This window comes from Haliotis rufescens, unplaced genomic scaffold (genome assembly GCF_023055435.1).
Source record: "Haliotis rufescens isolate VD_foot unplaced genomic scaffold, xgHalRufe1.0.p SCAF_56, whole genome shotgun sequence".
Taxonomy (NCBI): Eukaryota; Metazoa; Mollusca; class Gastropoda; order Lepetellida; family Haliotidae; genus Haliotis; species Haliotis rufescens.
Genome location: NW_025964290.1, coordinates 117,501 through 132,946, shown reverse-complemented (window position 1 = coordinate 132,946; position 15,446 = coordinate 117,501). Strand labels below are relative to the sequence as shown.

The window sequence follows — 15,446 nt, the reverse complement described above, 5'->3', positions numbered from 1 at the left end:
CGATTTCACGTCACGTCACCTCGCCCCATGGCGTTGATATTCACGTCAGCTGCAATGTGTGTGGAATGCTATGAGTACTCCCACCAACTCTGCCACTCAGTGTCGTGGCTTGCAGTCGCTGCAGTCTGCTAACATGAGTCTCAACTTACACGACGAAAAACACGTCAATAATCAGCTCGGCTCACAATGCACTGATAGAATATTTGTGTCAAGTGATTAAATTGAACCAAATTTCTAAAAGAATAATAGACTTAATTAAACCTTGCTTATCGCCGCAGGGGATTATAGATAATCACACCTGTATTGATAATAAATTGTAACTTATTTAACCCTACAGTATCAATTTTAGTGGTGTTTTGGTTCGACGAGAACGTATTTCTTCTCTTAACGTAGGGGTGCAGGCAATTAAAGGGAACAACCCGTTAGTTAGGCCTGTTCACGAATGTTTAATGTTTATTATACGGGAGCAGGTCAACACGGCTTAAAGTCATGACGGCCACAGAAAAATGTCAAAACGGCCACAAAAATTCATACCGGCCACACAGAAAACAAAGAAGACAAACTCAAGGATCACATTAATTGTATTATAATATTATACCTTGTATAACAGCTACAACATCATATGCACACAGATCTTAATTCAGCACTACACAAGTGATTACACAGTTCAGTATGACAGTCCAATATCACATAATAAACCCTTGGTCTAATTAAATAATCAGAGAGTAATTGGGAGATTAACTGAACACACAGCCTTAACAGCAGTTCACATTAATTGCTAAATCCACATACCCTAGCTCTCGCTTGCATTGATGTCAGCAAAGTAGACACGATTTATGGATAACAACTTCTTTAATACTGAAGTTGGTGTCTAGTAATTGTGTCTACTTTGTCTTCCGTCAACTTCTAAGTAATGCCTATCATACAAGTCACTGATGTCAGCGTTCCTGTCTCACCAGCAAGGCAATGGGGAATTGATCCATGACTGAAGGTGTTTCTGTTCAATGGATTTGTTTTAGGTTAGGTCTGAATGTATGCAGGCCTACCATCTGTACTACCATCTAGAACATGTTTACATTTTCCCAGCAAATAGGACCCGTGAAGATCCGGGGTAGAATAGGTCTTCAGCAACCCATGCTTGCCGTAAAAGGCGACTATGCTTGTGGTAAGAGGCGACTAACGGGACCGGGTGGTCAGGCTCGCTGACTTGGTTGATGCATGTCATCATATCCAAATTGCGTTGATCATGATTTCAATCACTAGATTGTCTGGTCCAGAGTCGATTTTTTAAAGGCCGCCGTCATATAGCTAGACTATTGCTGAGCGCGGCCTTAAACAACAAACCTAAACCCAGCAAATAGCAACACGACCCGTTATGAGGAGGGGAATGTATGGATATCAACTTCTTTAGTATGAGCACGGACTTGTATAACCTATAGGTCCGTGGTATGAGGAACACAACGTTTCGGTGTGTGTACTTACTCCTTCATCGGGTGAATAAAGGAGTAAGCATGTACACCGAAACGTTGTTTTCCTAATAATAAAGAAGTCGACATCCATAAATTCTCTTCCATATGTGTATCACTTACAAATGCCTTTCAAAGAATTATCCCTTATTAATGTATCCCCACCTCCAAAATGCCAATAAATAGCATGGTATGACAGTTAACGTATCGAGCATATTGTATTGAGTGCAACTACGAAGGATGTATACAACAAGCATGGGTTGCTGAAGACCTATTCTCTACTCGGATCTCGACTCTCATGGTGGCCATTGTAATCCCGACGGTGTTCAATTGTGTTCAGATCAGGGGTTTTAAATAATTTTAAGAAATGGATTTTGAATCAGGAGATATGTATTAATAGGTGGTTATGTGTGTACATGGTGGGGGTACGGCAGAGAATGGCCATACCATCAGAGGCTCAAAAGAAATGGAAAAAGGCCAAGCCAGACAATCTGAGCGATGCTCTCGAGATAGAGATCACAATACCCCTTGGGCTGAGACAACAACGCTCTTCTGATTGAGACGGCAATACTCTTGAGATTGAGATATAGGTATGTACACAATACACTGTTCAACAACGTGAGACAGTGCGAAGCAGGCTTGTGTGTACTTAAGTGTACAACGTTTGAATTTCAAGTACTTCAACCTGATATATAATCGTCGAACCTTTTACACATTGTCAAAGACCGCACACTTAATTCGATGAATGATTACATTGAGATATATCCAGATTACAGTCATGGGTGACCGTGGGGGTGAAGGGGGTGACGCTACCCCCTCCACATGACGGTAACAGCAGACGACGGGAGGGGTACCATGGAAGCTGGTTTATAAATGCATTAAACTGAGATCCACGGGCTCTAATTAGATCTTATGTGTCATCAGGATTAATAGGTCGGATGAGCAAACTGCTTAGCGGTTGCTTGGGTGAGTCGGGGTGGGGGAGGGTGTGTGTGTGGGGGGGGGAGGGGGGGGGGGGGGGGGAGGGGGGTAGCCACATCTTTAGTAGAGCGAATGCCTGAACAAGGCAGAGACACGGTCTATGTGTGTGATTGTCCATACGTAGAGTCGGTATCATGCCCGTTCACACGGTGCCTCTACAATAGAATATCGTATGTTTGAACTGTACCGTGTGCGAAATACGCATAACGTCGGAAAACGCACGGTAAACCCCAAACAGTAAGTAAGTTGAACAGTACGTTCGATACATGTTCCAAGCACTGATATACATTGCATGTATTTACTGAGCTCCTCGTCTAGGGTTTGGTCTGACGATTGTGGATTGGGTTTTCATTTCGTTGCGATTGCGACTTTTACGGAAACACTTGGAACAAAACGAGAGGCGTTTCACCAATTTTGTTTTCAGAAGAACTATACATGACAGTGTAGCAATCCCCAGAGGTAGGTGATGACGTGACGTGTGGCTTTAGTCGACATAACTTCACAGGTGAAAACTGCAGAAAATGAAATCATGTGACGAAACATCATGAGACTACACATGACATGACTACAGGTGACGAGATTACAGATGGCGTGATAAAAGGTGACGTGATTACAGGTAACGAGATTATAGGTGACGAGACTACAGGTGACGGGGATACAGATGACGGATTACAGACGTGATTACAGGTGACGAGACTACAGGTGACGTGATTACAGGTAACGAGATTACAGACGAGACTACAGGTGACGCGACTACAGGTGAAGTGATTACAGGTGACAAGATTACAGGTGGCGGGATTACAAGAGAAGGGTCTGCAAGTGACGAGACTACAGATGGCGAGATTACAGGTAACGAGACTACATATGTGATGACAGGTGACGAGACAATAGGTGACGTGATTACAGGTGAAGGGACTACAGGTGACGAGACTACAGATGACAAAGAAGTAGTAGAGGTACACTAAGATGCCGATGCAGCCAATGTTTATGGATTGATCGAAATAGAAGGTTAATTTTGAGGCCGACGTTGACAGACACACCTATACCGACAAACACCCCGACCCTTCATCTGACCAGGTGTAGGGTCAATATTTTCGCAAGATTTGTGCTTGGTCATCTTAAATCGTGATCATTATCATTGTTTGTTTATGGTCTCGCGTCCGTGCGGTCAGTCTTGGTTAGTGGACACGTCCGCCGCGTGTGGGGGGGCCAGGAGTGGGTATTTGGTAACGACACCTCTCCCTGGCGGATTCGGGGAGCTTTAGTGTTTTGCCTTAAAATATTATCTTTCATCACGTGACTGAAAGAGGGTGTGATCGCGCACATTTATCTACTCTCCGCTTCCTGCTGGCTTTTGATGAACAGAAAGGTTCAATGTTTGAACTAATTTCGCATATTCTGTAATACGATTAGCACATTCAACAACGTGATAGCAATAATAGAAAAACTCGTTGAAAGACAACGATAGCAACAATAACATTCATTACTTTTGGTAGCGCTGAACCATTGCTGAAGACCTATTCTATCCCGGGTCTTCACTCTCACTCAACAACACACAACACAGAAACACACTTCCACTAATGACCTATCTGATTCTAAGTGCACGTGTTTCCACCACAAAAAACAGTAACACACTTTCTTAGATGACCTATCTGATTCTAAGTGCACGTGTTTCCACCAGACAACACAGAAACACACTTTCATTGATGACCTATCTGATTTTAAGTGCACGTGTTTCCACCAGACAACACAGAAACACACTTTCATTGATGACGTATCTGATTCTAAGTGCACGTGTTTCCACCACACAACACAGAAACACACTTCCATTGATGACCTATCTGATTCTAAGTGCACGTGTTTCCACCACACAACAAAGAAACACACTTCCATAGATGACCTATCTGATTCTAAGTGCACGTGTTTCCACCACACAACACAGAAACACACTTTCATTGATGACCTATCTGATTCTAAGTGCACGTGTTTCCACCACACAACACAGAAACACACTTCCATAGATGACCTATCTGATTCTAGGTGCACGTGTTTCCACCACACAACAAAGAAACACACTTCCATAGATGACCTATCTGATTCTAAGTGCACGTGTTTCCACCACACAACACAGAAACACACTTTCATTGATGACCTATCTGATTCTAGGTGCACGTGTTTCCACCACACAACACAGAAACACACTTCCATAGATGACCTATCTGATCTTAAGTGCACGTGTTTCCACCACACAACACAGAAACACACTTTCATTGATGACCTATCTGATTCTAAGTGCACGTGTTTCCACCACACAACACAGAAACACACTTCCATACATGACCTATCTGATTTTAAGAGCACGTGTTTCCACCACACAACACAGAAACACACGTGTGTTTCCACCACACAACACAGAAACACACTTTCATTGATGACCTATCTGATTCTAAGTGCACGTGTTTCCATCACACAACAAAGAAACACACTTCCATAGATGACCTATCTGATCTTAAGTGCACGTGTTTCCACCACACAAAACAGTAACACACTTTCATAGATGACCTATCTGATTCTAAGTGCACGTGTTTCCACCACACAACACAGAAACACACGTGTTTCCACCACACAACAAAGAAACACACTTCCATAGATGACCTATCTGATTCTAAGTGCACGTGTTTCCACCACACAACACAGAAACACACTTCCATAGATGACCTATCTGATTCTAAGTGCACGTGTTTCCACCACACAACAAAGAAACACACTTCCATGGATGACCTATCTGATTCTAAGTGCACGTGTTTCCACCACACAACAAAGAAACACACTTTTATAGATGACCTATCTGATTCTAAGTGCACGTGTTTCCACCACACAACACAGAAACACACTTTTATAGATGACCTTTCTGATTCTAAGTGCACGTGTTTCCACCACACAACACAGAAACACACGTGTTTCCACCACACAACACAGAAACACACTTCCATAGATGACCTATCTGATTCTAAGTGCACGTGTTTCCACCACACAACACAGAAACACACTTCCATAGATGACCTATCTGATTCTAGGTGCACGTGTTTCCACCACACAACAAAGAATCACACTTTTATAGATGACCTATCTGATTCTAAGTGCACGTGTTTCCACCACACAACACAGAAACACACTTTTATAGATGACCTATCTGATTCTAAGTGCACGTGTTTCCACCACACAACACAGAAACACACGTGTTTCCACCACACAACAAAGAAACACACTTCCATAGATGACCTATCTGATTCTAGGTGCACGTGTTTCCACCACACAACACAGAAACACACGTGTTTCCACCACACAACAAAGAAACACACTTCCATAGATGACCTATCTGATTCTAAGTGCACGTGTTTCCACCGGACAACACAGAAACACACTTTCATTGATGACCTATCTGATTCTAAGTGCACGTGTTTCCACCACACAACACAGAAACACACTTTCATTGATGACCTATCTGATTCTAGGTGCACGTGTTTCCACCACACAACACAGAAACACACTTCCATACATGACCTATCTGATCTTAAGTGCACGTGTTTCCACCACACAACACAGAAACACACTTTCATTGATGACCTATCTGATTCTAAGTGCACGTGTTTCCACCACACAACACAGAAACACACTTCCATAGATGACCTATCTGATTTTAAGAGCACGTGTTTCCACCACACAACACAGAAACACACGTGTTTCCACCACACAACACAGAAACACACTTTTATAGATGACCTTTCTGATTCTAAGTGCACGTGTTTCCACCACACAACACAGAAACACACGTGTTTCCACCACACAACACAGAAACACACTTCCATAGATGACCTATCTGATTCTAAGTGCACGTGTTTCCACCACACAACACAGAAACACACTTCCATAGATGACCTATCTGATTTTAAGAGCACGTGTTTCCACCACACAACACAGAAACACACTTTCATTGATGACCTATCTGATTCTAAGTGCACGTGTTTCCACCACACAACACAGAAACACACTTTCATTGATGACCTATCTGATTCTAAGTGCACGTGTTTCCACCACCCAACACAGAAACACACTTTCATTGATGACCTATCTGATTCTAGGAGCACGTGTTTCCACCACACAACACAGAAACACACTTTCATAGATGACCTATCTGATTTTAAGAGCACGTGTTTCCACCACACAACACAGAAACACACTTTCTTAGATGACCTATCTGATTCTAAGTGCACGTGTTTCCACCAGACAACACAGAAACACACTTCCACTAATGACCTATCTGATTCTAGGTGCACGTGTTTCCACCACACAACACAGAAACACACTTTTATAGATGACCTATCTGATTCTAAGTGCACGTGTTTCCACCACACAACACAGAAACACACTTCCATAGATGACCTATCTGATTTTAAGAGCACGTGTTTCCACCACACAACACAGAAACACACTTTCATAGATGACCTATCTGATTTTAAGAGCACGTGTTTCCACCACACAACACAGAAACACACTTCCATAGATGACCTATCTGATTTTAAGTGCACGTGTTTCCACCAGACAACACAGAAACACACTTCCATAGATGACCTATCTGATTCTAAGTGCACGTGTTTCCACCAGACAACACAGAAACACACTTCCACTAATGACCTATCTGATTCTAGGTGCACGTGTTTCCACCACACAACAAAGAAACACACTTCCATAGATGACCTATCTGATTCTAAGTGCACGTGTTTCCACCACACAACACAGAAACACACTTGTTTCCACCACACAACACAGAAACACACGTGTTTCCACCAGACAACACAGAAACACACTTTTATAGATGACCTATCTGATTCTAAGTGCACGTGTTTCCACCACACAACACAGAAACACACTTCCATAGATGACCTATCTGATTCTAGGTGCACGTGTTTCCACCACACAACACAGAAACACACTTCCATAGATGACCTATCTGATTCTAGGTGCACGTGTTTCCACCACACAACACAGAAACACACCTTCATTGATGACCTATCTGATTTTAAGTGCACGTGTTTCCACCACACAACACAGAAACACACTTTCATAGATGACCTATCTGATTCTAGGTGCACGTGTTTCCACCACACAACACAGAAACACACTTTCATTGATGACCTATCTGATTTTAAGTGCACGTGTTTCCACCACACAACACAGAAACACACGTGTTTCCACCACACAACACAGAAACACACTTCCATAGATGACCTATCTGATCTTAAGTTCACGTGTTTCCACCACACAACTCGGATAAAACATGCGTTTTATGAAATCTACTAGACTACGTCTCGTCAGAAGGAAACAGTTAAATTATCTTAATAAAAATATATAGTAAAAAGGAGACCAGAGACTCTCTTCGTTTTCAGAGACTAAACTGATACTGCAGTAATCTAGACTTGCTAAACATTATAGACTTGCATGGGCTGTATTGAATATATTTGTTTCTGGGTCTGTACAGACTACAAATCTGCATCTAAGACGGCGCAGCCATGCTGCTACACCAGCCTCCCCTGGGGATGAAGCAGCAGTGTCATCACAAGGCTTGTCATCGTTTATTGTACGTCTAGTCAGTCGAGAAATAAAGATCGTAAAAAGCTTCAACAGAGAAACTGCTTTGTGGGGCAGAGCCATTCATAGTTTGTGTTTAATCCGTGACGTCATAAGTTTCTCGGCTGGCGAGTGAGGTGGCGAACAAAAGGAAGCGGGGCATCTGAACTGATTGTTGGCAATCAGGGGCCTGTCTCAATACCGCCGGCCTGACAAACACGGGTCTGACAAAAGGGGGGCGGTGAGTAATTTTGAGTCAAATCGTCCGTTCTTTGAAGGCAGCTGTGGGTTCATCCAAGTTGAGACAGAAACTCATCGGGTTAATAAACTACACAATAAGTAACACCCAGGCCGAAAGCTTCCCATTCGTGTAAAAACCGAGAGTTTCATCAAGCCATTCTGGCCCCAGAGACTTCAATAATCCCTTTAAGCCGGTCGTGAAGACGTAGTCGTGAGTGAACATAGCACCTTTAATTTTTCACACCCTCTCAAAGGCTTCTAAATACTTGTATCATCGTGTATGCTTTAGTAGTCTGTCCCTTTTGAAAATCGAAATTGATAACCTTTGAGAACTTAACATATCTGTCTTTAGATGTATCATTCACGGGCACACACCGTACACTGAGTGAATGTTTCGGTAGCTGTCTATAGAAGGTGTCCGGTCGTCTATAGAAGGTGTCCGGTCGTCTATAGAAGGTGTCCGGTCGTCTATGGAAGGTGTCCGGTCGTCTAAAGAAAGGTATCCGGTCGTCTATAGAAGGTGTCCGGTCGTCTATAGAAGGTGTCCGGTAGTCTATAGAAGGTGTCCGGTCATCTATAGAAGGTGTCCGGTCGTCCATAAAAGGTGTCCGGTCGTCTAGGGAAGGTGTCCGGTCGTCTATAGAAGGTGTCCGGTAGTCTATAGAGGGTGTCCGGTCGTCTATAGAGGGTGTCCGGTCGTCTAGGGAAGGTGTCCGGTCGTCTAGGGAAGGTGTCCGGTCGTCTATAGAGGGTGTTCGGTCGTCTATAGAAAGTGTCCGGTCGTCTATAGAAGGTGTCCGGTCGTCTAGGGAAGGTGTCCGGTCGTCTGGGAAGGTGTCCGGTCGTCTATAGAAGGTGTCCGGTCGTCTATAGAAGGTGTCCGGTCGTCTATAGAAGGTGTCCAGTCGTCTATAGAAGGTGTCCGGTCGTCTAGAAAAAGGTGTCCGGTCGTTTATAGAATTTGACCGGTCGTCTACATGGGCGTCCGGTCGTCTAAAGAGGGCGTCCGGTCGTCTATAGAGGGTGTCCTATCGTCAGACGAGGGTGTCTACTTTGTCGACGCTTTCGTCTTTTATACATACGTTCACTCGTATAAGTCTAACTCAGAGAAGGATCTGCCTGACTTGATATATAAATATTGAAGAATGCAAATAAATCCTGTCCCACGCCCTGACGGACGTGTCGAACCAGGGCTGCCGGTAGTGAAGGTATAATTATGCTCTGTAGCTCACCTTGTGCCGACTCACGCTACAAGCATCCTCATTCATTCACAATTCAAATGCTGTGCAACACACGGAAACGTTTACAATTCTCCCCACTGCCATGATTCATTCAACGATACAGAAATATCCATTCAATCCCAGTAAGTTCTCAGGACACTTGATGACTCAGGGCCCGGAATGACTCAGGGCCGACACATGGGAAGATGTGAATCTACATATGTGAAACTTGCTAAACACAATGGTTCAAATATGACTTACAACAGTCTCCCCATGTCTATAATTATGACTTAAGTCCTGTTATTGATATGATCCATGCAACGGAGGGCGTTGTCAGCGCCCCCACAGCGGGTGTAGTCGACACGCGTTATTTGACATGGCAGGATTAACGAAACACCCCGTTTCATCTTCGAGCAATGCAGCTGGTTAAGGGAGAGGTCAGCATTGTTGGGTTGTAGTATGTTTAGTGCAATAATGTATGTTATTATATATGTGTAAACAAAACTGAACACACGTGAGATTTGTTGATAGTGTTTAACAACACAAATGCACTCGGGTCTCCTCGGCAGAGCCGCCCTCGGTGCGTTCCAATTGTAAGCAATTACCACCGGGACTACACGATCTAAGACCTCTGTTCAGTTAGTGGGCGAGATCTAAGACCTCTGTTCAATCAGTCAGCGGGACTCCACGATCAAAGACCTCTGTTCAGTTAGTGAGCGGGATCTAAGACCTCTGTTCAATCAGTCAGCGGGACTCCACGATCTAAGACCTCTGTTCAGTTAGTGGGCGAGATCTAAGACCTCTGTTCAATCAGTCAGCGGGACTCCATGATCAAAGACCTCTGTTCAGTTAGTGAGCGGGATCTAAGACCTCTGTTCAATCAGTCAGCGGGACTCCACGATCTAAGACCTCTGTTCAGTTAGTGGGCGAGATCTAAGACCTCTGTTCAATCAGTCAGCGGGACTTCACGATCTAAAACCTCTGTTCAATCAGTCAGCGGGACTCCACGATCTAAGACCTCTGTTCAGTTAGTGAGCGGGATCTAAGGCCTCTGTTGAATCAGTCAGGGGGACTCCACGATCTTAGACCTCTGTTTAATCAGTCAGCAGGATTCCACGATCTTAGACCTCTGTTCAGTTAGTGAGGGGACTCCACGATCTAAGGCCTCTGTTCAATCAGTCAGCGGGACTCCACGATCTTAGACCTCTGTTGAATCAGTCAGCGGGACTCCACGATCTAAAACCTCTGTTGAATCAGTCAGCGGGATTCCACGATCTTAGACCTCTGTTCAGTTAGTGAGGGGACTCCACGATCTAAGACCTCTGTTCAAACAGTCAGCGGGACTCCACGATCAAAGACCTCTGTTCAGTTAGTGAGGGGACTCCACGATCTAAGCCCTCTGTTCAGTTAGTGAGCGGGATCTAAGACCTCTGTTTAATCAGTCAGCGGGACTCATCGATCTAAAACCTCTGTTGAATCAGTCAGCGGGATTCCGCGATCTAAAACCTCTGTTGAATCAGTCAGCGGGATTCCACGATCTAAGACCTCTGTTCAGTTAGTGAGCGGGATCTAAGACCCCTGTTCAATCAGTCAGCGGGACTCCACGATCAAAGACCTCTGTTCAGTTAGTGAGGGGACTCCACGATCTAAGACCTCTGTTCAGTTTATAAGTGGGATCTAAGGCCTGAGAGAGGGGACTCCACGATCTAAGACCTCTGTTCGGTTGGTGAGGGGACTCCACGATCTAAGCCCTCTGTTCAGTTAGTGAGCGGGATCTAAGACCTCTGTTCAATCAGTGAGCGGGACTCCACGATCTAAGACCTCTGTTCAGTTAATGAGTGGGATCTAAGGCCTGAGAGAGGGGACTCCACGATCTAAGACCTCTGTTAAGTTAGTAGATACACCTCCTTCAAGTGAAGGGTTAAGCAATGCTGTCTGTCACTGCCTGCTGTTTCATTTGTATTCTATAAACCTTGTTTATTTTACCCACCATCTTGTTTATTCGTGCAGCGGTGTTAGGTCGTTCATTGTTGGAGACATGTTTGACGAGGCCAGCAACAACAACACTGCTTCCTGGCATTCAATCAAACAATAGGTCGGCACTTTATCAACAAGCAATAAGAAGTATATTGTTTGGCATCTTAGCGCTGTAGTCTACATTAGTCTGCATTAGTCTATATTAGCGCTGTAGTCTACATTAGTCTGCATTAGCGCTGTAGTCTACATTAGTCTACATTAGTCTGTATTAGTCTACGTAAGTCTATATTAGCGCTGCAGTCTACATTAGTCTGCTTTAGCGCTGTAGTCTACATTAGTCTATATTAGCGCTGTAGTCTACATTAGTCTGCATTAGCGCTGTAGTCTACATTAGTCTACATTAATTAGTCTATATTAGTCTACGTAAGTCTATATTAGCGCTGCAGTCTACATTAGTCTACATTAGTCTACATTAGTCTGCAGCAGCGCTGTAGTGTGTATGGGCCACTAGCGATGTATATTTTCCCTCTAATCCGTGAAGGCCTGTTGTTATGACATTATGGGGTTATGACATTAAACCAGATGCATCGCCAGCGTACATGATCTTCTGCAGCTCAGTGTCAACACTTCTATACTCATAGGTGAAATATATACCCCCCCGCCGCCACTTTACGTTCATGATTGTGCCTTTCAGAACGCATGTTCATTTCATTGTAGACGATATATGTGTGTGTGTGTGTGTGTGTGTGTGTGTTTTCGTGTGTGTGTGTGTGTGTGTGTGTGTGTGTGTGTGTGTGTGTTTTCGTGTGTTTTCGTGTGTGTGTGTGTGTGTGTGTGTGTGTGTGTGTGTGTGTGTGTGTGTGTGTGTGTGTGTGTGTGTGTGTGTGTGTGTGTGTGTGTGTGTGTGTGTGTGTGTGTGTGTGTGTGTGTGTGTGTGTGTGTGTGTGTGTGTTGTAATAACGAGGTTCGCAGATTAGATAGTGATGGGTTTGTGTGGCAGTGTCATTGACGTGAGTTTGATATAAGATGTATTTTCACGCGTCAATCAAATTAATTCCAAGTACTGTTATCCTTCTGTACATATATAAAAACATATACTGATTCATTTACAATACATTCAGTTAGCTCGGGAAAGCTGACAATCACTCCCACGGATCAGGGTCAGAGCAGCGACACCTGAATGCCCTTTTGTAAATTCGAGTCCTCATTAAACATTCCGACTATTAAAGTTCTTGATCAGCGGGATGTGACTGGCTCCTCAATAATTCATTAACCCTTTATCTACCAGCGTTACAGCGCTTGCCTGACACAACACCACGACACTGTCAAGAGCTGCCTGACACAACACCACGACACTGTCAACAGCTGCTTGACACAACACCACGACACTGTCAAGAACTGTCAGAATAATGGACAGCTCCTGGCGAACGAAGTCAGGTGCAACAAATACAAGGATTTCAGTCGGACGTGTGAGAGGAGTTATCCTGGGTGCCGTTGTACAAAACACCCTTAGCGCTAAGGTTACCTTATATCGTTTGGTTTTAACCTGAGGTTGACCCCCTGTTGCATGAAACTACCTTACGCTAAGGTAGCCTCAGTTAAGGTGAACATTTCAGGTTGGTCCGACAAAACCTTAGCGTGGCTAAAGTTGACACTTCATTGAATTTCAACATGGCTACTTTCTTGCTGATGTGTGAGGAAGCTGAGAGAAGTTTGAGGAAACAGCGTATTTTCCGAGATCGCACCATGCAGCTTGAGACACTGGCAGACAGGGAACTAATATCGCGTTATCGACTCACGCTCGAAGCCATTTTCTGTCTCGTAGACAAAGTTCGTCGTATGGTCGAAAGACACACACAGCGTCCGTACGCTATGACAGTGGAATCGCAAGTTTTATTAACACTGATATATGGGGAAGAAGGGGATTTCATTCTTAGTAAAGGTCGTTTTGAACAACGGCACCCTGGCCTCAAGGCGTAATCCTCCGCCTTGCTATAGCTTTTAACGCATATCCGTGTTTTATGTCATAGATTTAATTTATAGTGCTGCTCGGCGACCCGTTCATTCAGCCCGTACTGTCTCCACTCGGCTATGTCAACAGTTAATGGGAATATGAGTGTTTCATACAACCTTAGTCGTGCGGCAAGTAGGATGTCTTGGTTTGTGACAGGATACATCAGTATCAGTGAATCATACAGTGAAATAAGTTTTTTAGGATTGTACGATAACGCACAAGCTATTACACAATTAAACTCCGATAAGCCACGGATACGTGTAGGCGGTGTGCACTCAGAACATGGACAAAACTCAGCGGGTTTTGTGATCATCTTCGCTTCTCAGGGATAGTTTATGACGTGGTAAATAAATTAATCAAGGAAATAAATGTGACTATTGCAGGTACCGATCTCTATCTGTATCTGAATTTGTCGACGAGTATTAAGTGACTGTGTAGCGTTATATGACGGGGGAGGGCATCTAAATCAGTTCATGACGGACCAGCGGTGTAAGCCACGGCCTAATGTGATGGTTCGGACCTAGCTATATATATAGATGTAAGTTTCCTGGGCGTCATGAATGATTCTCGTTGTTACACTTTCGTTGAGTTTTTAAATAAAAGAAATATGAATTAACCGGCCGTTTTTGTGTTCTGGCGCTGGGAGTTTCGTAAGAGGCCGAGTTTTATTTCTCACCTCTCTCAGACACGAAGTATTCTTCTTCACAGTCACGAAAGGAGTCAAACAGAAATATTTCGGGAGATTTCGTCAATGATTAATTAATTGAGGAGGTAAAATCTCAGGGAGAATAATTATTTTCCAGTATTTTTTAATGCAGATATTCTAATACTTTTGGGTGGCGTGCAGATGTCAGTGTGATACACATTGACATGTTCTTGTGGATAACAACTTCTGTTTTAACCCTGACAATTGTAATAAACAAGCGGCTTACCCACGAGAGCTTACCCTTGTACACAGTCTGGCTTACCCTTGTACACAGTCTGGTGTGACACAGTTTGATGAATGGCCTCACTCGGACACAAGATGTCTTGATCGTTATTATAATATGAATCGTATCTAAGCCGGCATGATGGAAACAAACACAGGCCTAAACTATGAACCTACCGTATACTGAATGACAGCGACCACAGAGCTGGTCAACGTATCTGCTCAATTAACACATGAGTGGGTGAATATTGTTTCACGCCGCTTTTCGCAATATTCCAGAAATATCACGGCGAGGGACACCAGAAATGGGCTTCACATATTGTACTCATATGGGAAATCCAACCCGGGTCTTCGTCGTGACGAGCGAATTTTTTAACCACTTGGCTACCCCACCGCCCACTAACACGAGATAAACAAGAAACTCACCTGTTGTCGCAGTTGCAGTGGCTGAGCGTGTGGAACTTGTAGTTGAAGTAGTTGTACTTGTAGGAAAAGCGCTCGATGATGTGGGGGCAGCTGTCGTGTTTCCGACAACAAGCGTCGGTTTTACGGTCGTAGCCGAGGTCGTCGTAAGAGTCTGCGACATCGCCGTCGCCGCACCACTTCGTCCCTGGAAATATTAACCAGCCGGAAAACAGATCACGCTTAGAACGCACGTGCAGGTGGGATGTCACATTCTTCCTGGCACCAAATTTGGAAGAATTAGCAAATTTGTCTTTCCTTCTGTTGTGGACAGCCTCCCTCATCGCTTGTCGTTTCATATTGGAGACAAGTTGGTGACAGGTTTTGGCTTGAGAGTGTATGTCCGTGTAGCCTCTGAACCGTCCCAGTTGGTCCGGTGTGTGGACTCGGTGCACTGCACCACCGGACTGTAGCGCGCTCGTGTTGGGGTACACTTGCATCACATTGGTCAAACTGCTTCGGGATAATATTTTCTTGGCTTGAGTAAAATCGCTGAGAAGACGTAAAACCATTTTTCTATTTTCCGTATA

The 15,446-nt window shown here is 44.1% G+C and overlaps 1 protein-coding gene across 1 annotated transcript in view; it reads right to left on the bottom strand.

Annotated features, from left to right (window-relative positions):
* Positions 1–15,446, bottom strand: part of LOC124126741 — a 33,418-nt gene that overhangs the window by 17,116 nt on the left and 856 nt on the right. The window contains exon 1 of the mRNA XM_046490256.2: positions 14,881–15,446. This exon is cut by the window's right edge and continues 856 nt beyond it. Within this exon, the coding sequence (XP_046346212.1) occupies positions 14,881–15,446 (566 nt within the window). The remainder of the gene's footprint in view (positions 1–14,880) is intronic.